The sequence below is a fragment of the Periophthalmus magnuspinnatus genome, chromosome 24, assembly GCF_009829125.3.
Source record: "Periophthalmus magnuspinnatus isolate fPerMag1 chromosome 24, fPerMag1.2.pri, whole genome shotgun sequence".
Taxonomy (NCBI): domain Eukaryota; kingdom Metazoa; phylum Chordata; class Actinopteri; order Gobiiformes; family Gobiidae; genus Periophthalmus; species Periophthalmus magnuspinnatus.
In genome coordinates, this window is record NC_047149.1 from 11,691,485 (window position 1) to 11,713,628 (window position 22,144).

Genomic DNA, 22,144 nt, shown 5'->3' on the forward strand with positions numbered 1-22,144 from the left:
AACTGTATATATACATGTCTGTATGTTTACATAGATTTCTTTATACAGTCTATGAACCCCACTACTACTATTTTTATTTCTTACTACAACCACCAGTCCTAAAGATTCTATTGGTGGGACTGTCTTTTTACAACTAACAGTAATAACTATTGTTACTATTACAACATAATAATGCTATTACTACCATGACAACACTAGGCCTACTACACAATAATACCACTGTTATTCCCACTACCAACATCACAGGATTAAGTTATATTTTTACATTACAGCTTACTATAGTGAATGTGTATGAGTGTAATGTTTATGCTTAAATTATGGCAAATGTATATTTGAAGTTGGGGAAAGGAACAAACACAAAAGAGGAAAGGCTCAAGTCCACTAAGTCTTATTTGGACAGTCACTGACGAACAGAATGGCAATGAAAGCCCTGCACAGAAAACAAGACTTCAGCCTGTAATTTAGTGTGTCTAATGAACATTAATAGTCTTAATGTCACAGATAAAGAAGGCAACCTGTTTACATTATAGAGAATTCACAAGAAGAAATCTAAAGTCAGAGGATTGTGGGTCTGTAGTTCACTTACACCATTGTGGTGAATTTCACAAATGGAGGAGAATTAAGCAACCCAAACAATGAATAAAGGTCACTGACTGGCACAGAGATACACATGTGCTACAGCAGAAATGTCCAGACCCCCAAGTTTGGTCTGGTGCTGGTCCATTGGAGAGATCAGCCACAACAAGGCCTTGGCTAATAAACAAATGTAAATTATGTCTGAGTGGTCTGATTATGATGTGCAATATATGTACAATCTCGTTATCTCTTTATGTAATGTCTGAAGTTAACTATGAGGATCCAAGCACCTAGAAATTTGACAATAAAACAGCATCAAATATCCTATTACGCATCGATTAAGCATATTTCGCATAAATACAGCCTACGTCTAAGTAACATTTACATGCTGGATATAGATAGGGACATTTTGATTTATATGTAGGCCTAAATTTTCACATTATTAGTTTAATCTTTGCAGTGTCCTGTTAGCCTGACTGGAGCGCACTGACCACTAACTAAACTTCATTTACAAAGACAAAGACCGTGCTTTCCTAGTTACTGTACAGCCCCTGCCCCGTTACATCAATAGAAACGGGCTAATAAGTGGGTTTTGTAGCTTTTGTGTTGCTGTCAAAGGGGGCGAGCGGTGGGCGGACGCACGGGCGCACAGAGGAGTGACTTTCTTTCAAAAATAGTAGCCTACACTCGGTCGAGACTGCACCCGGTAACTGCACGCGAGAGGGGCAGCTATGGAGACTGGGAAATATGACTTTTTACGGAAATAAACTTCATAACTGGATGTTTAAACTAGATAGGAAGACGCAAAGGACGTAAAAAAGAGGAAGCGGAGATTTGCGTAAAAGTGTATCCCCGTGTGTTCATGTTATTTGGCGACGAATACCTACCGAAAATAGTCCCCCCGGTGAGTAAAACCCGAGTCGTGTTGCCTATTATGGCGCATACTAAAGTAACAAAACGGCATAGCTATAGTTAAATACAAATCTATGAAATCATAAGTTTAAATGTTGTGGTGTTTGACTTATTCATTCGAGGGAACAAGGTGAACATGGAGTTAAAGTTTTTTGCAACATGGCCGCTCAGATTTCTGTTTCCCCAAAAGTTTTTTTTTTATAAAAGGTTTAAATTTTAATACATAGTTAAGTGTCTTATTTAATCCGTGATCTTGGTGTTTTTTCCTAAATGAGGGGAAATGGCCTGTCCCGTGTAAGTTTGTGTGTTGCAGATGCGGTGTGTAGTAGCTCCATTTAACCCTCTGACGCGCTCTGAAGGCATGCCCACTTTTCAAATCATAACCACCGCTGGAGTCAAGTGGTCCCTTCATGTGTTTTTTGGGGAGGATCAGGGGCCAGGAGTCATTCCATCGTAACATGACTCATTATGGACAGTAGTAAAGATGTAATAAGAAAAGAAAATGCTTTACTACTAACTATTTTTCACATTAATTATGTTGGTATTGCATAAACTGCATATTTTTTAGAGATTAAATCAAAATTTAAACAAAACAAAAAACCTACTCCTATTCTATTTTCTCTAAAATTCAAGGGTTTGTAAAAATAAATTCGTCCAAAGAATGCAATAAATAAGCTTGGAACTTCATTTATCGATAATATATTACTAGTAATACTGACCTATCTCAACTGATTGTATGATTTTATTATGAGCTTCTGTTGCTTGAATAACATCAGACTCTGCTTTAAGAAATGCCCTTTGTAATAAAGATGGAGAATAACAGTTGTATTCAGATGGGTGTGTGGTGGTATATTTTAGTCACTGAGGCAGCATAAAGTAGGCCATATATTGGTTCTGATCATTTTTATTCAAACACTCTTCATGTTTATAAACCTCAACCTCAAAAACACATTTTACTAAATGTGAAGTCACAAATCAAAGAAGCACTGGCAGCATGAAGTGAAGCTTGATAATTTGTGTTCTTTACAGTGGCCTTTAATAAATCTCACAATACATAAATAAATAAATAAATACAGCTTGTCAAATACTTTAGCAAAGATCTAAAGTTATCGCTTTTGTAAAGATCATGAATCGTCCACTCATGCATTCACTCATTTATTCACTGGAAACTTGTTGGCTTCAGATTTGCACTGTGCTGGTATCTCAGTGGCTGTGGGTGGGATCATTGCAGTGGTGGTGAGTGAGTAACCTATGATTAGGAGAAGAAGACTCATTCCTCACACAGCTTTATATAATTTCACAGCAGCCACTTTTTATTAAAACCTCACTGTTACTCATTTGTGACCTCTGCTGACCTCTGGCCTGATTGTTCTCATGACACATGCAGTGAAATTGTGCACATAATTGACTTTCTAACCCCAAATAGCACTACTGTTGCTGTTAGTGAAATTCATCACACTTCACCCCCATGATGTGAAGTGTATTTCCTCTTTTAAACAGCTTGTTCACTTCCTGAGCTGTGGCTTTTGGTTTACATGTTATTTTTCATCACTCTATTTCCGTTGTCTCTTGAACTTTGTTTTTGTCTCTTTTTAAATGAAATGTCAATTCAGTGAGGCATTATTATTGGATGGAAGATTTCATCATAAATGGTCAAATCTAACGTTGTTTTTCCTAATTATACACTCGTTATAAATTCATAAGGCTCAACTCATAAGGCATAGTTTTTAACCTAAGACCTCTTGTGATGAGACTTGTATAGCACAGGGAACACTATTGGTTCTAAGGCTAAAATATTAAGTTGTCCCATAGTAGTGTTGTCACAGTACTAAAACTTATTAAGGAATAGACTCAATACTCAAAACTGATCATGATAACAAATTGATGATAAATGTCTTTTTTAGACAACAGAATGTGATTTTCAACATTTAATCTTTCTTTTATATTACCATACAGTCTTATATTTGTGTAATCTCTCAGTGGTCCAGGTTGATTCCATAGTGCTCCATGGGCCTATAGTGGTCTTATACTTGCTCTGATACAACTCAAGGTCAGTTTAAAGCTATTCAGGAAAGGTTAATTTCTGTGCTGTGACTTTTTTTAGTATCAATACCTGTTCAAAAGAGTGCCTAGTTTCAATAATAATTTTAATATTGATTAGTATCTGATTTTTGATACTACTGACAGCTAACCTAACCTATAGCAGTCTTTCTACTCTTCTTCTGTCAGCGGTTCTCAAAAGGAAAGTACATAGTGTCTCTTATTTCAAGCCTAAATATTGTTGTGTTTAAATAAAATAGTGAAAGAAGGTTTGGAGGACACACCATAGGGCAGTGACCATAAGTTTGAAAGACAAAATTGAGTGTGTATTTAAAAAATACAGTTATATATTCTTGGCAAAATAACAGCTACTATTGCCACGTTCCACACTGTACTAGGTAAGCAGCTGTAAATATGTAGTAAGTATACTGTGGCCTCTTTTCTATTCTGTGTTATTTATCTTCCACTTCACCTCATCCGCACCTCTATATTGTTGGGTACAAACATAATAACTGTATGTATGGTGATCATATTGGTTCAAAAAGCTGAAATCTTCCAGTCAGAATCTCAGGACACTAGTATAAAGTTTATTTAAAGTTTGGTGACAGTTCGAGACTCAACCTATGTCAGAGGGTTTCGTCATTTCGGGGTGCGCCAGCCATCCTAAAGACACCTCTTAAAAGGCTGTAACTAGAGATTTGTGACTTCTGTTTTTACCTGCCCGGCGACAACCGTGAGGTCATATGTGGTAGGCTGAGGTTGTCACCATGGACACGGAGGTCAAAGGTCAGGAGACAAGAAATGGGAGATTTGACAGGTTTAACTTTCAGTCCAACCTGCTAGAAGTTAAAGGGAAATGCAAATTGAGTTTTTTCCCATCTATTTAATTGTAAAAGTTTAATTAAAATGAGTTTCACAATCCATGGGTTTCAGAATGATGAGAAATTAGGACCATGGCCATAGCGATTAACTGTTTAAAACTAAATATTTTATACTTTTCAATGGGAAAAAGTCCTTTTTTGTTATAACAGGAAGCTAGAACTCAGTTGTTGGATAACTGGGGTTTTACTTCTTAGAACATTTCAGGCTTTTTAAGGACATAACCTCTACAATATAACTTCTTCTTATTATACTCTTTGCCTTTTTAATTTCCTGGATAGTTTCTAAACCCAATTTGAGGAAGATTTGTCTGGTCCTGCCTGTGTGTGCGTTACAGTGGTGGGTTATTTGGAGGATAAATAGCACTCAGGTATTTGGGCGTCTAAAGTTACAGTACTGTATAAGTGTATATCAGTGATGGACATAGACTGGTGCTGTCAAAGTGTGTGTGAGAATGGAGAGCAGCTGCAGCATGCCTCAACTGTCTGTGGACCAAACAGCACAGTAAACAGCAGGTTGAGTAATGAAGAGGACAATCATGGTAATAGCTTCTGAACAAAATGCTTGTACTCTTTATGGTATAGATTTGTTTTTTGCTTGATTTAGGTGTAACACTGTAAAAATAGGATCTGCTGATGTGTATGGTAGCTTAGTGTTTGGGTGGTCTCTGCTAATGGGACCCCCTATGGATTCACCACACCCAGTATCTTTAAGTGACAAGGAAACTAGAGAAATCACCTGGTCAAGGAGCACATTCTGAGATGATATTTTGGTGCCATGGCAACATCGTATAAGCGTCTGTTGATGGTTGTATTAATTTTTAATGCATTTCATGGAGTAATTATTATTATATTTGATGTTGAGTGTCATAATAATCAATATACTGTATGTTGCTATGGTATTTCCTCAAATATGCCCCCATGAAATGAAATAAAATGACTATGAGAAATTATTATAGCAGTTTGTTTCTAAATTGGATTGACTGTAGGCCCTGGTTCTCTTGCATGTCCTTCCTGTCTGATCCCGTGTATGAGAGCAACATTAATTAATTTATGCTGCTTATTTCATTAAGAGCCTGAAGCATACGCCGTGGAGCACCATGTGGCTAAAAATTATTATCCCAAAAGATATAATGTATGTATTTACTTTCCATTTTACGTATTCATTTTTTTCAAGATAAAACCCTGAGGGAAGTGTGCTTTGCTAATTAGAAACCCTTAGGATTGGGCATAAAGACGCACGTCAGGCCAGTGTGCAGAGATGTAAAATACAGCCCTGCTTTGTTGCTTTTTAGTGTTCTTATTAGTGCAGTCCCCATAGCCCCTTTCTCTGGTTTGTCTTTGAATTCAAAATGACTTGTCTAATTACCTCTTTCTTTTCTTTGCCCCTGTTTTTAGCCATCCATTGAGGCCCCTCTTGCCCCGCGCAACCCCCTGACACAGAGAGGTACGACCACACACTGTATGGGCTTTGTTAATGGAACACTTTCCTTAGCTACAAATCAGGTTTAGACACTGGATAAACCTCCTGAGTTTGCCTTCGTATTCAGAGAGTATTAAAAGCACATCATGTTGTTTGCCTGTTTGTTTCTGTAAAGCTCAGCAAATGTTGGCGACAATAAAACCTTGAGTTGCAGCAAGGGGGTTTGTCAGATACACAAACTCATGCATCCAGCTGGGGCAAGATACCACCCACCTATGCTATAACACCACAAGTGAGGTTTATAGTGAGTTTATAGCATAGACTGTATATATAAATGGACATAGCTAACTTCCAGCTACCGTGTTCCAAATAGGAAGTGATCATGGGCTGCACTTTTGAATCCATTGACTCATTTTATATTAGAAAACTGTCATCATTCTCTCTGTAACTACTGTTGTTATTGACTCACTCTCCTGGTATTTTTATTATAGTTATTGTGTCCGTAACTCAGTATACGAACATTAATAAAAGACAAATCAATTGTCTTCTTTGTCCGAGGTCGCTCCTACTAGCATTAGCAACAAGTTTGATTGACAGCGTTGTTAAGTGCCCGTCCCCCCGCGGTGCAGGTGGGAAGGGCATTGCCTTCAACAGCTTCGCTCCAGATTGGCTCTTTGGTTGCTACGATACGCGCAGTTGGAACTCCTAATGTGTAACTGTATGTAATTTCCCCCGTAACTTCTCGAACCGCGATGAGCTTCATTTGACTGGAGCTGAAGGCTATGGGTGAAGTCACACTCACTTAGTCCACTTCTTAATAGAGTCCTTAATTTTTTTTGTCATTTCATAGATGTATTTTGGGGAAAATGAAGACTAGAATTGGACCTCCATATTAGGGTTGCAATTATTTTTGATTAGTCAACTAGTCAAATGATATTATATATTGTAAGTTTCTTATTGATTAAAATAAAATAATTATTTTTCAACATTTAGACAATATAATTATTATTATTTTAAAAGCTGACTAGTCATAATAATTTTAAGATTTAAGACAACCTTGATCTGAAATGCACAGGATTTTTGTGTTTGATTTGCGGTTCTGATTTGAGTCTTCTCTCAAATGCAATGTAAATGTGCTCTAGGAACTGAGTCAACATTTGAAAAAATAAATCACACACATAATCCTTATTTGAAAATTGGAGTATGAGTGGAATGAGGGTCAGTTTTACGATATATGGTGTATTGTATTATGTAATGAAAAGTCCAGAATCATTGCGCATACTGTCCTCTCTGGATAAGATAAGACATGTGGGAGCTCAAATACAATGAGAAGTATTGTGAAAGATTGAGCTGCTTCTATGACTATGACTAACTATGTCACACAGAGCAAGTGAATTTACTGTTTGAGCTTAGCAGTGTCGTCTGTAGTTTTGAAGTGTGAAAATCTCAGTTTGAATTCCTTTCATTTAGCCCAATGCAAGCTACTGGTAAATATACAAGTATACAGAAAGCTATAGAGAAGGGACAGACCATGATTGTTGTGTGGGGTAAATCCGAGCAACTAATTGTGTCACTTACTTTGACTTTACTTTGTACCAGAAGTCAGGCTACTGTCTAATATTGATCAACCTTGTCCTGCATACATAAAATAGCTCATATTAAAATATATTCAGGAAAAGTTACAGCAATTTAAGTATACAGGGTGGTCATAGTGTTTCTTTACAGTTTAAAACACTTTACACAGGCAAATGATAAGATATCTTAATCAGACTTGCTCTGTTGCACTCAGTGGTTTTCAAAGTTGTTGTTTTTTTTTTTAAATTTTTTTTTACCTCATTTAATACACCTCTGTGTGGGCGCCATTAGTTGCACGAAGCTCATCAAGACGGTAATGGATTTCTTGACATGTTTTCTCTGTGGCATAGCCTTATCAATGGTTGCAATTGTATCTGTTAACATTTGTAAGTAAAGTAAAGTGTAGTAAAGTGTACTAACTAAAGTAGTTTTTGTTTTTTTTAGAAGAAAAAAATATGCCAGATTAAATCTCTGGGCGAATACAGTTATTTTGTCTCTTCTTTGGAAATTGTCAGTTTGATTCTCGCCCTCACAGTGGATATTCATGGCTTCCTCAAACTCGCATTTCATTAGTGAAAGTTGAATCTACTGTAATTAATGAATCATTTGTTGACAGGTACAATGTCAAAAGAGACCAGCCTTTCTCCAGACAACACCCCGGCACATTGCAGTGACCAAATCTGCATGTTAGTTCATTACATCTCTAATACTTTTAAGATAAAAATAGACAAAGCAAATGCACATCCATATCAGTTCTACACAGACAGCCAGATAGAGACAGGATGCAGTTATCTCCAAGGCTGGGCTGGAAATAACAGTTTAGTCATTGCTAGCGGTCGGTGCTAAATGCAGTGAACTGTGTGACTTTAGGAAGTGCTGGTAACATGTATAGGGCTCAGTTATTTATACCCACAAGTGTGATCAGCTGTTTTAAAAAGAACATGAGCCTAACAAACACTTTCAGCACAGGTCTCCTTCCTGTTTATTTTAACTCTCGAATGCCCATACAAGATTTTTTTTTTTTCATTCACATATTATTGTCTGTTTTATGCTTGTCTCCATAGAAAATGCTTTGTCTGGAGTGTTCCACAATATAGCATCAAACTAACCTATCTCCATGGAGAAAATCAGATCTCCATGGAGGTTAGGTTTTAGACCAAGTTACAGGAAAGATCTGTGGAGAGGTGTAAGAATGTATGTACTTTTGAACAATAAAAACACCTGTAACTGAGACACATTAGTTAAATGCCGAACTGTAGAACATTCCAGCCAATACAATAGATTTCCATGGAGACATGCAGGTGGCAAACCATTCACTACAAATTGCTACGTAGTCCACCATTAAGAGTAAGAAATAGCAACGGTATTTTCATAATTCAGTTCAGCCAACAATTACCGTACTATTTACACATGTTTCTCAACTTACAAAAGATGATAAGTAAAGAGAATATAATAGTATAATAAAAGAGCCTATACTTCCACTTTCACATTCCTAGTTAACTGAGTATTGTATGAGACATAGGCCTACAATGGTGGAAAATTGTGAGCTTATGTAATACAGCTGTCAGTGTCTTTTGATTCAGTGAACTTGAATTTGAGAGTCAGGGAGTGAAACAGCTGCAACAAGACATGAGGGAGCAACAGTGCAACCAGCCAGCAATGTGAACGAGCGAGGAAGTAAAAGAGTAGTGAGATCAGAGAGAGACAGGACGGGAGAGGGGGGAGAGAGAGAGGGAAAGAGAGGGAGGGAGGGGAGGACTCTTGATGTCTTTTGTCTGAATGAAGCCCAAGTCTCCTGGGAAGGTTTTGAAATCCTCTCAGGAATGTGCACAAGCCGTGTCGTAGTGTAAAGTGTATGTTGGGGGTTGGCCTGTCACCACCTTTATGTAAGAAACACAAATATTTGAGAGTCACTTAGGCCACCTTGACTTTTGCCATGGAGATGCAAATTGCCTTGATATTATTGATTTCATACTATCATTAGTTGTTATTAGGGATGCAATTAGCAACGTGCAAAGGCTGCAGTTACGTTGGCATTGTAATGTATTTGGCACACAACAAAATATCCTATCTGCGTGGGGTAGTATGTATATGACATTACCTTGTAGTTTAGACTTCTACAAACATCAAATTCTAAAATGCATTGGACAATTTAGCAGTTAATATTTTTATAATTTTACATAGTCGTCTCTCTGTTTGAACATATAGTAATTGTTAATCAAAAATCACAACATGCATTTTTTCATATCTTTCAGCCTTAAATACAGTATGCCACTCTATACATTTCAGAATAATACAAAAATAGGGTCGTAATCATAGCGATTAACTAACTTATAAAAACCCTCTATCTTTTGAATGGTAATCAAACCTGAAAGCTGAAATGAATACAGCATTATTATTTGTGAATCCTTTTTTTACTTAAAATGCAAATTTGTTAGGCCATTTAACAAACTGTGCACCAGAACTCCACACATGCCTTGAGCTTAGATGACTTCAGCTGTTTATTTACAAGCCCATCCTTGAATGGCCTTGAACTCAATATAGTCTTATGTGTCCAAAAGGGCGTGTCATCATTTGAAGCTAGAGTTACGAGGTGCAGAATTCGCCCATAGCTTTTGTGTTGAGTCAATAGAGTGATACTACCCCACTCTCAGTCCAGATCTAAGGATAACACAGAATATGAGTAACATGAATAAAGCTAGTCTTAGTCTTAGAAATATGGGACAAGTTAAAGGAAAGACACGTGTTGGTTTCAGCTCATGAGTAACTATGTAAATGGATTGGATGATTTGATTTTCATTACAAATTCCAAACATGAATCTCGTTTCCTTTTACTGGCCACAATTGTTCAGCCACATGGAATCTGTCTAACCATCCAAGGAGGATTTTGGCTCCTGTTCCTGGGAAGTCTTAATAGACACAAATTTTTAGCGCATATTTGGAGTACTATGTGACTTTGAAATTAAAGGTCAAGAAGTGCTACTTATTTTGAAATTACTATTTACATGTTTCCCCTTTGTTATAATATTATAATATATTACATAATGTGTGAGTTTCTGTGTCCAAGTCATTTCCCTTGTGGAACAATGAAGTTTAAGTAGTGAAAGCATTAGTCATATAATTGCTTCTTGTGGTAAAACAAAATATTTGGTCACCACAACCTACTACCGAGTATGTTTTAAATTCAGACTATTTCCAGTGTATTACCATTTGAAAAACCTTTTTTTTTTTTTTTTTTTGAATAACAGGGGCATAGACTTTATACAGGAGGAGACACTTTTTGAAGTTCTTTTTCATCTGTTAGTACACACTTTCTTAACCAAGCAGAAACAACTACAACATATAATAATAATTGTCTGTATTCAGGATGGTGAGGATGGAGGAGGGGGGACTGAGAGACCGGGGGCGAGGTCCTGGAGTCGAGAGCCGGCAGATCCTGGTGGAGCTCGGTAAGTCACAGGAAAGAACCAAAGAGATAAACTACACTGTATTTGAACGGCACATGAGGAAATGTGTCCTGTGGTGTTCAGGTGTCAAATGCAGAGTGGTTAGTTTAACCGTCCATGTCCAGTTACTTTTGTATTAAAATCTTTTTGTTTTATCTTGTCCCAGGAGAGCAGAACTTTGATGCCATTGTACTGTCTACATATCGAACAGCATGCAAGCTGAGGTTTCTGCAGAAGAGATGCAACTGTGAGTCAGGAACAACACTGTCATCACTGTCAAATCCTGCAGTTAAAAATACTATGCATCATTCTACATAAAATCGAAACCAAATTTGTAATGTCGCGATGTGAAACTAATTATTACAATAAGTTAAAAGGAAGGACATTTAGAACACTTTGAAACTTACTATTGCTGGTGGAAATGTTTTATTTGTTTATATTTCATCCTCTTTGGATTATAGTATAACTATTTCCAACTTAATACAACTCTATTTGTAAAGCACTTTTTATGAACACCAGTTTCACAGGTGCTGCACATAATAGCAATAAAAAATGTCATGTAAAATTAAGGCAAGACAAGGCAAATTTATTTGTATAGCACAATTTGTACACAAGGTAATTCAAAGTGCTTTACAGAATAAAAAAGACAATTAAAATCACAATACAACAAACCAAAACATAAATAATCACAAATAATCATCATAAAATTAAATTAAAGGAGAAAAGTTTAGAATAAAAACCTTTCGGTCATATGCACAGCTAAAAAGAATTGTTTTAAGCCTCGATTTAAACATTGTAAAAGTAGAGATTAAATAAAAAGAATAAACAGTTTAATAGTAAAAAGGAGATCCAAATAGATAAAAAAAATAATAATAATACATTTGAGAAATTAAGTATAAGGGTTTGATTAATTCCACTAAAATGTGTGTAGCTTCATTTTACTTTTAAGTGTTTTATCTTCTCTGCTGTCCACAGTTCCATGTTATCATTTTGATTTTTTCTTCTTCCCCAGTGCATCTGATCGACATATACCATGTGATTGAGGCTGTGCGAGACGCTGGCCTGAATACTGTGGAGCTACATGCTGGTATCTCAGTCACCCGTCTGGAGAACCTGGTCTCTTCTCTATTTAACCAGCTCAGTAAAAGACTGCCCACCACTCACACCATCAACCCCAGAGAGAGCACTGTGCTGCTGGTCCAGCTCATATTGGCCACTGTTGATAGGTGTGAATGACAGGGACAGTTGTCATCACTTTGCAATGTTGCATAGCTTAGTCAAAAGGGCAGAGAGGTGCATTTTAAAATTGAATTATCGCTTGGGTTAAGGCTGTATTATTTGATCCTGTTAGAGGTTGAATATTAATATTTCTTTGATATTGTTATAATCACATACAAGTGTAAGTGGTGTTATAAACTAGTGGAACAGAAATAGTAGTAGTATAGTATGCAGACTATTTCCATTATAATTGAGTATTTTAATGTCCTCTATGTTTTCCAGTGATCCTGAAGGTCGTCTCACTGTGCTCTCGGTGAAGGCTCTCCTGGCTGTGCTTTGTGGAGGGAAACTGGTCGATAAACTCCGCTGTGAGTGTTCAGTTCCAGAAATTAAAATAAAAGGCTTATGTCCTTTATACTGATGTTAGATGTCACTGTCATCAGGGTCAGCAGCTGTTACTTACTTGTGTTACAAAAGTGCTCTCTAGTGGATATTTTGAGAAATTGCAGCTTTGTTTGTGAAACTAATGACGTCGAAGGAAAACAAAAACTATATTATGTACTAGTTACTCTCAACTACTAGCAATAATCACTTTGTGTGTCTGTGCAGATGTGTTTTCTCAGGTCTCTGACTCCCATGGAGTCCTGGTGCTACCAAAGTTTGATATTTTTCTGAGGGAGGTTCTGAAGCTGCCCACTGCTATCCACGAAGGGCCGTCCTTTGGATACAACCACAGTTCAGCACGCTCATGTTTCCCACAACAGGTACTTTGCCAGGCTAATCAATGTATTTTTAACTAAATTGACTGGTTTAATTTGATTTTCCGCTGTTTCTTTGCAGAAGAGGGTTATGCTGAACATGTTCCTGGACATTGTCTCGGAGCCTCCCCAGTGCCTGGTGTGGCTCCCACTGATGCACCGTATGGCCAATGTGGAGCATGGTACAGTCAATACTTTTGTGTCTTTTTTGCAGAACAAAAAGATAAGATTGTGATTGGTTACAGTGTGGTTAAATAACAATGATTTTAGATGTATGGTCTCTATCACATTAGGTATTAGTGTAGTTGAATTCTAATTTAGCACCAACAGAGCATTGATTCATGGTTTTATTTTTCATGTTCTATATTCTGTTTTATCTCTGTGATGTGTTCTTTGATTGACATCTCTCCCTCCTCAGTGTACCACCCGGTGTCATGCTCCTATTGTCGAAGTAACGGGATGACAGGGTTTCGATACTGCTGCCTCCGTTGTCGCGGTTACCAATTGTGTCAGAACTGTTTCTGGAGAGGCAACACCAGCGGCTCTCACAACAGACAGCACCAGATGAAGGAGCACTCGTCTTGGGTGAGTGTGGTCAGCATGTGGTGCCTGGAAGGGACCAGTAGGGGGTGTTCTGTGGGTCAGAGCAATAAGGAAGGTGTACTTATTACAATTTTACTTTTCCCCAATAAGTTGTAGTTACTAAATATATACTAGATAGTGGAAAAGTACAGATAATTTTAGTGTTCACAGAATGTCTTCAAGGTCATACATAATTGAAATTAAATATATCAGCAGAGATACACTCCAGAGTTTCCTAGCAGCTTGCATTTTGTATTGTGAACTTTTATATTGGAGGTGATTTTGTCTGTAATTTAGTTAATTCATGTTACTTTACATGTAATACCAAAGCTAACATGTGAAAAGTCTAAATGATGCATGATACACTGGGACATATTCAGTATTCAGTATTCACGTTTACAGTGTTGTGCTTTGTTACTGTAGAAATCTTCAGCCTCGAAGTTTGGCCGAGCGATTGGCAAGACTCTGGGCTGTGTGTCATCACGAGAGCCTCCTCACCCCGTGTACCCCGAAGAACCAGAGAGAACCCTTAACCTCTCTAATATTGTGTAAGTCCAATTCACACAAACCTCACACCCACTTTACAAAATAAGCAACAATAGAAGTATAGAGCTTTATTTGTGGTTCTGAGCTGGTCTGCAGTGGAACCTATCTTTAAATTCATAATTTTATGCTGTCAATATACTTTTTAATCATGCATACATATTTCAATTTTCAACTCAAATTGCTGGTCAGTAGATTATATTGTGAGGCTGAGCTAGGATGAAGTAACTCATTTAATAGTATACAAATGTGCATTTTATTGTATAATCACAGGATTAAACTGTCCATTACATTCTGTATTCCAGTAAGTTGTAGTAGAATTTAAGTGTCTGTTATTCTCTCATAATTGTAAACTTCAACTTCAGTTTTATACAGTTTCTAAAATGATAAGCTGTTTTGTGTGCACAAGAGCACTGTGTTTACTTCTATCGCCACCCACTTATATAACTCCACCTCTAGTCTTTGATTTTCTGAATGACCTCAGCGTAGATCATTACAGACCTCCAGCAGAACTAAATTAGGCCAAACTACAGACACTGCACTTTGCACAAGTGAGTGAACTATCGTCAGATGATATGGTTACATTTTAATTGAAATATGCCATGTCGAAGGGAGTGTACGTCTTACCTTATGTGACCTTATAATGTGCTTGCTAAATTGTGCACTTCAGTCTATGCTATTGATGGATTTGTTTGTATTTGTGACTTTAGACCTACACGACCAGTTGGAAATGACGGTGAAGACATGATGCTGTCCCCTGTGCTGCCAGAATCATCAAAAAGGTATTTATAATAGATTGTGCCACTTACATTATTATAAAAGCAATGCATTTTTTACATGTAAAGCACGGCTGTATTTCAAGGGTGGTCTGCAAAGTGGAAATATCTTTTAAAGGAAGCAATCTGGCTAGCAGTCATATTAATATGTAAACTTGTGTATACAATGTGCTTTTGTTCCTCACAGTTTGTCAGCTGCTCAGAGAATGAATGAGGAGCATGCCCTTATCGCAGCTTATGTGAACCGGCTCCAGGGCAGCCCAAGGTGAAAGAAATGCATTTGATTCCTTTATTTATTTGATTTCAAAATAGTGTGTTTCAATAATGTCTTCCTTTACATAAATGGTATATTATTTACATAAAGCCAGGAACAAAAGTATTGATCCAGTGGGGAAATTGGTCACAGTAACCTAGCACAATAAACTGAAGAGTAAAGATTCATAGACAATCCATTATAATATGAAAGAAAAAAAATAGTAGTATTTTTTTCTGTTTTAGTATGGACAGTCCAAGCCGACAAGATGAGGAGCACAAGCTGATTGCCCGCTACACATCTCGTCTGGCAGAAACTGAAGGAGCAGGTGTAAGTGAATTTAAGTGTGATTAGTGCTGCATTGGGCAACAACTGTTTACAAAGTCCACATTGGATCTCACTTTGCCTTTTCTTCCTGTTAGATGATACCAAATAGAAGCATTAACTTTGATGCCAACAAGCAGAAGAGGGAGCTGATTGCCCAGTTGGAAAACAAGAACAGGTTTGTTTGGTATCTTCAATTATTGACAAACTTTCTCCAAAACAGGTTCTGTTCACATTCTACAGATTGTCATTATTTCAGATGGACTGCAGGGGCCTATGTGACTCTATGGGAGACTTAGTTTTGACAGATAATAATTATTTGATTGAAACTCCACACATTTTTTCACAGTGGGGTTGCATAATGTCTGAAGATAATTATGAAAAAGATATTTCACTTTTGTTTATTTATGTTATTTATCTATTTCCTGTAGCTAAATTTTAAACTGTAGGGATACTAGGATGTTGTCATATCTTTTGATGCAACCTAAATGTAAATGTAATTTGCTTTGTAAAGATCTGAGTGTACTATTTACTGTATGTTGTTATTTTGTTGTGTCCTAGGGAGATTTTGGCTGAGATCAAGCGTCTCCGTGTCGAGCATGACGCAGCGTGCCATCCCAGTCCTGATAAGGGCACCACTAACCCCACTCTACTGGCAGAACTGCGCCAACTCAGGTGAACAGCGCCCTCCTGAGGATCTAAATTGTATTCCCATTTTACAAACTTGATATTCTGTGGGACTTCATATAAAGAGTTTAGTCATCACTCTTGCCATTGATGCAACAGTGTTTTTCTGCAGCGCCACATTACAGTTTTGGCGAGAAATATTGGCGGCTCAGAGGAGAGCACTCGAGAGCAGATGGACACAGCAGATGGCAGATTGTATTAAGCGCCAATGTAAAAATCACACCCAACATGTTTATGCTTTTCTGCAAAAATAAAAACATTATGGAGTGCTGTATATAGAAAGAACTAGTCTTTTTATTTTGTTACCTTTTGTTGAGTTTATCTGTTAAGAGCCACTAAGTTGTTTTTTCAGCACACTTTTGTTTTATTTATTTATTTTGACACACAAGCTTTATAGACCTCCCTTATTTAATCCAGTTTTTTCAGAATGATGAAAAATTAGGACCATTGCCATAACCATTAACAATCTGAAACTACACATTGCAGATCTTTTGAATGGTCAAAATGTTGCCTGTAACAGGAAGCTGAAACCCATGAATGTGCCAGCTTGATAAGGTGCACATGTTGTCAAATTATATCTCAATTTTCACAATTTGAATTTCTCAGAAATCTTGTGCACTTAGCATTTTGTTATAGTCTTAAGCCTTAAGGTGAATAGCATAAATTGCTGCTTCTGAAACTTCCATGTTATTGGTAAAGTCCACCGGCATGACAGCCGAGGCTGACCAAGAGAAGCGTTTGTGTTTGGACAGATGATAATATCAGATCTTATTTGATTATTGTTATCTGTCTCTTTGTAACCTTTAAGTGTAATGTCTAAACTGGCATAATGTGTTTGTGTTTCAGACAGAGGAAGGATGAGCTGGAGCAGAGGATGTCAACACTGCAGGAAAGCCGCAGGGAGCTCATGGTGCAGCTCGAGGGACTAATGAAACTGCTCAAGGTGAATGTGCACTAAACTTTTTATTAGATTTATACCAAAAACACCCTTTACCCTTCTGTTCCCCTATATTCCCTATGTCTACTGTCCCCACACTGGTTAATTGAATATCATCTCTGATGCTGATGCTACATTTCCAACTTTGAAATGCACTTTCCCTTAACTGTCTCTGACCCTTTTTTCCACACTCTTCTCTCTTTTTCTCCAACCAAAACTGCTCCCTTTGTGTCCATTTAGGATGAGGAACAGCGGCAAGCAGTGAGTTTTCACGATTTGAGTGTGTGTGGCTGATCTTAGTGGTTAGTAGTTAATATTTAGATGCACAATTTTTGCTACCAATAAAAGCTAAAGAGGATGATATTATGCTTTTGTCTGCTAGTTATACTCTATAACACCAAGACTTTATAACACCAAGACTGACTGTACTGGTGAATTCCACATGTGTTATTGTTAAAGAAAAACAGAACTGAGTAAGTACAGAGCAGTGGCTGAGAACTGACCGACTCAAAAGTTTTGAGTTTATTTATTAAATGAGAAAAGAAAGCATGGTTAACAACTCTTAAAAGTTGATTTTTATTTACTCTGTAACAAACTGGAAAATGAATAATGAACAATTAAAGCATTGTTTATAATCTAGGACATAAACTAATAAGCCAACTCTATATGTGTATTATCTCACCATAGTAGTGTTTGACGTACAAGCAGTGCTATTGTGCTAGACATTGTTTTGACTTCTTCTGTACTACATTATGGAGATGTAATCTACATGCAGACTTCAGCCTCTGTATCCTTTAGATACATTCTTTCACTCAGCCCTTCGTTGGGGGGATGGTTTTAACACCCATACACTCTATGAAAAAGTAAGTTGGCTATTGCTATTGGCTGTTCTGTCAGAAGAGAACAGAACTGTATAAAATGTATTTATAAGGGATTAGACTGCCTGCACTTGAAGAATTAATTATTTTCTTTACATTACAAGGCTCAGGCGGCTGGCTCGTCCCATGCCTCCCCAGCGCGCCCCAGCCCAGCAGCTGCAGCGCGCTCCGTACGATCAGCCTCTCCTCACACCCACATGCAGCACCACCACGACTCTCTGGCCGGGGTCGGGGGAGATGTTCAAGAGGCTTTTGCCCAGGGTTGGTAACATCAACCTCTAACTGTTCTCTGCTCTTTATTTAAAACATGTTCTACCTGGCTGATTATACTACAGGGCCAGCAATAGTGTGACAGTACATTCTGCTACTGTGTTTTTGAGCTAGATAATTCCCTTACTATACTTCTAGTTTTCGTCCATTTTTGTCCATTAAGCCAATACAGTGAATACATAAAAATTTTCTTATTACTATTTACTAGTTTTCACCACTTTATTTAGGGCATTTTTTGCATTGGTTATGTCAAAACCAACTTTTTACCATCCAGTGACTAAATAGAGTGGTGAACTTGTATATTATGTATGTATAGCATATGTTTAACTTTATGAACATTAAACTTATATTTCTGCTAGTATTAATGATATAAACATTTACTATATAGTCCCAACAAAACCTTAAAATATGATCAAATGTTGCTATGAGTCTCACATTTGCTTAGAGTCTCATCCATTTCTTGTTATCTCCTCTGCACAGGCCCGAGAAGGAACTTGAGGAATGACCTTTTAGTAGCAGCTGACTCCATCACCAACACTGTGTCGTCTCTGGTCAAAGAGCTGCACTCCGGTTTGTACTTCTATACAGTATGTCAGCATAGTTCAATGTGCTACTACTATAATGTCAGTGTTTATCTTTCCTTCCCAAGATGAAGGTAGGGAGGAAGAGGAGAGACTCATTAATGGAAAGGACAGAGGTAAATATTTTCTACTTTGTTTGCATTTTTCTTATAACTTTTTTCGTAGTATTTAATTACTGGTTACAGAAAGGTTTCAGTTGCCTGGCATTAAAAAATCCTGATTATGTCAATGTAATTAATGATTATTATGATGATCAGGGCATTACTATTGAAGCCTTCATCGGCTCAATTGTTTGAAAGATCTCCTCTACCTTATTGAATCTCTCTCATGTATTGTTCTATGCTTTGTGGAATTCCTTGCAATGGACCAATTCCTCCTCTTAAAACATAAAGATGAATTATTGTATCTTAAACTATTAGCATTAAATATTGATACTGAAACATTATTGCTTTTTACACTCCTGTAGCTTCCCCTGGTTGCCCCCTTTACCTGCTCCTGAGTTTGTAGTGAGCTTCATTAACATGCCATCTCATTATCCATGCTTTATGAGGCACGTGGATTTAACCAGAAGGGGCTCTTGGAAAGAAACAGCATTGAAGCTAGTCGGGGGTACTTGGTCATAAAACATATAAATCTGGGGGTATTTAAGTGAAAAATGTTTTAGAACCAATGCTCTATTTGCTTTTGCAACTTTTAACAAAACTGTTTTCCCATTTTATAGCAGGTTAAATGGATCCTGGACAATGAAAGTGTAAGTAGTATTGTACATGCACATTAACTGTGACTTTGTAAATAAAGTGAAGTAAATAATTTCTCTTGTAGACAGAGTTGATGCATCATCCAAATACTTCTCCTCTGGGGCCTGAAGTGCAGCTTTCCGGTGTCATCCGCTGGATATTTTGAGCTGTTCGATCTCTCAGCCAATCACAATGCTGGACACCAAACGACCCTGGGGTCTCTACTGATGTATAGCTGTGATTCAGTCCTTGTCTTGTCACTGTGGTCATCTTTTTGTTTAGTTTGAAGAATCATAAAGAGCCTACTGATTTTTACTGTAAGTGTGGTCAAAGTTTAAAGGGTCAAGTAAGTCAGAGGGACTGTGAGGACATGGAGAGGATTAAGGATATGTAAAAAAGTTTGAGGATGTTTTAAGCAAAGAGAAAATGTAAGAAGATGAGAGCTTAATGAGTTGTAATGTTTTAATTTTTGGCACTGTGTGCTTTGTATTTATTGGTGTTTGATTTGAATGTGTTTTGCATGTGGTCTGGCCCTGCTGAGAATAAGCTTTTAAGGGACTATTCCCATTTTATTAAAGGGGTGGTTTGGCTTTTTAACTTTGTTCAATGAGACACTCACACTCACACACAGTTTGAGTTGTCAGTAGTTATCAGTGGAAAATGAAGTTAGTATATAATAATAATAATACATTTCTGTAGGATTTTCAACTTTATATTATATAGATCATAAACACTAAATTCAAATTATTTTCTAAATTAGAAGTTAATTAACATTTTTCAAACATTAGACCTTAAAAAAACTGACTTGATTTAACTCTCTCAGAACAATGTTAAAAATGTTGAACCACCACTTTAAGTAGTAGCTTAAAGGGAGACGCAGTCGTCCCATTGTGGGTCTAAGGCCTGGTGTAGAGCTATAGGTGCTATAGTGTGAAGTAGCTCAGGTTTGTCCAGGCCTGTGTGTGTCGTGGTACTGCAGTGGAAGAACAAGAATGGTTACTATTACTATGTGTGTGTGTGGTAGAAACTATCCAAAAATATGCAGTAGATATTTTTCAAAAGGTCAGGGGAAGGTTTAGAAAGAAGTGTTTTTTTCTATTTTGACTGCAACTTCATAAAGGGAAGCATATTGAGGGATCTCAATTGGTTTTGAATTTTATGACAGTTACAAAATCATGTTATTTATTACTTACCAGAGTGGCACATGTACTCTATTCAAAATCAGTTCGACCCATTCGTAACCCTACCAAAATTGAATTTAAAATTGAAATCTCTCCATTCACCAGTTGAGCATCTCTTTTTTATGTGAATAACATTTCAATAGGTTCAATAGGTTTGATGCATGACTGAAGAACAAAAGCTGTAAGAACTGATTTACTATTGATGAAGCTATGATTGAACTGAATTTAACTTTAACATGATCAAAACTGCATGCCATGGTTACAGTTTGTCCATTAGCATGTTTTTCATTTCAGTTTCTCCTTATGCTTTATTGACTTGTACATTTTTGAATAAGCTTTTGAGTTTGACTGAAGTTTTCTCTCTATTACTGAGTGACAAAGTGTCTGGTTAAGTGAATGTGTTCATGTTTGTGTGGTATACCTGTGACTGATGAGTGAGAGAAACAATGAGCTCAGAACTCTGCCTAGGAGACTAAGTGTGAATCAGCAGTGTGCATCTGTGTTATTTCAATAAATATTTATCAATATCAAGTATACAAGCTATGACCTTTATTTTCAATGTACAATAGGAGATTATTACATAGTGCATTAAAGCTGTAGCAGCACAACATGAAGAGTGAAATGTATAGTTATTACTGTCTGTTCCTCTTGTGGATATAACAAAAGTAAAGTTCAAGAAAAGTTTTTGCTGCTTCTGGAAAGGATTGACAGAGACATGGCTTCCATTTTGTGTAAACTCACAGACAACACGTTCACACAGTCACAACTGAGTGTCCCTGTTGACTATATCCAAAAGTCTAAAATCTCATTCAAGTGCCCCAGTCAACACATAATTCAGTATAAAAGCTATACATTTTCCTTGGTTACCAACTGAGGACATTGGCATTGTTAAGAGTCTATAGAAAATATAACACAACAATTGTTCAGCAGTCTTCCTTTTGTCAGTAGAACAACCTATTTTCTGCGATCAATACCTCCAATGAATTTGAAGAGCCTCCATAGTCGACTACCTTTGAAGCTGCTCCTGATTTAGTGTCCTCATTAGTATGGATGAACAGTTTCCTCTGTTCCCATGAGGCTGAGAGGAGGTCATGACCTTGTGAGATGGGTGTGTGACTGCGGTAGACTCAGCACTGATAGGATGGGGAGGGTAGGGGGGAGTTAGACCTGGTTGACTGAATGAGAGCCATTGATGATGTCGATGGCCTTAATGACTGCTATAAATAACCCACCCTCATACTCAAACAGAGCAGAGATGACCCCGGTTCACTTTCTCTTGCCCTGGTCAAATGCAGTTTAACCTTATCATGTGCACAGACTGGGTAAATAACAACTTTAATATTTTTATGTGAGCTAATATTTTATGCTTTTTATTTTTTCTTTAAATTATTTTACAAAATTTCAACACACAGACACAAAACAATGTAACACCTATAGTACACTTGTATGATTCATAGCAGGAACAGGTATGGAAAGAACTCATGAGACAAAAATACAACTGACTGGCCCCCATGGACTTTGGACATGGCATAATCTTGCATATTGCATCATATACATTCATGTTCAAAT

The 22,144-nt window shown here is 37.2% G+C and overlaps 1 protein-coding gene across 2 annotated transcripts; it reads left to right on the top strand.

Moving 5' to 3' along the window:
- Window positions 1-1,238: 1,238 nt before the first annotated feature.
- LOC117392394 (dystrobrevin beta-like) lies at window positions 1,239-20,767 on the top strand. Of its 2 annotated transcripts, XM_033990451.2 has the most exons (22): window positions 1,239-1,480; window positions 5,805-5,853; window positions 10,771-10,853; window positions 11,017-11,097; window positions 11,863-12,076; window positions 12,351-12,436; window positions 12,678-12,832; window positions 12,909-13,008; window positions 13,245-13,411; window positions 13,832-13,956; window positions 14,662-14,733; window positions 14,915-14,992; window positions 15,226-15,310; window positions 15,403-15,482; window positions 15,866-15,979; window positions 16,838-16,934; window positions 17,169-17,189; window positions 17,911-18,067; window positions 18,557-18,646; window positions 18,726-18,773; window positions 19,379-19,408; window positions 19,480-20,767. In XM_033990451.2, exons 3-21 carry the CDS (start codon window positions 10,772-10,774, stop codon window positions 19,384-19,386), a joined length of 1,860 nt encoding a protein of 619 aa, XP_033846342.1. In that variant the 5' UTR covers window positions 1,239-1,480; window positions 5,805-5,853; window position 10,771; the 3' UTR covers window positions 19,387-19,408; window positions 19,480-20,767. The 2 variants fall into 2 exon arrangements, with proteins under 2 accessions (XP_033846342.1, XP_033846343.1); XM_033990452.2 differs by lacking the exon at window positions 17,169-17,189.
- Window positions 20,768-22,144: the final 1,377 nt, after the last annotated feature.

Bases quoted from the DNA above. Each gene is read 5' to 3' on its own strand.
- LOC117392394 (XM_033990451.2), top strand. From the start codon at position 10,772: ATGGTGAGGATGGAGGAGGGGGGACTGAGAGACCGGGGGCGAGGTCCT. The intron at 12,437-12,677 runs GTGAGTGTTCAG...GTGTCTGTGCAG, and splicing joins ACTGGTCGATAAACTCCGCT to ATGTGTTTTCTCAGGTCTCT. The intron at 18,068-18,556 runs GTTGGTAACATC...TCCTCTGCACAG, and splicing joins TCAAGAGGCTTTTGCCCAGG to GCCCGAGAAGGAACTTGAGG.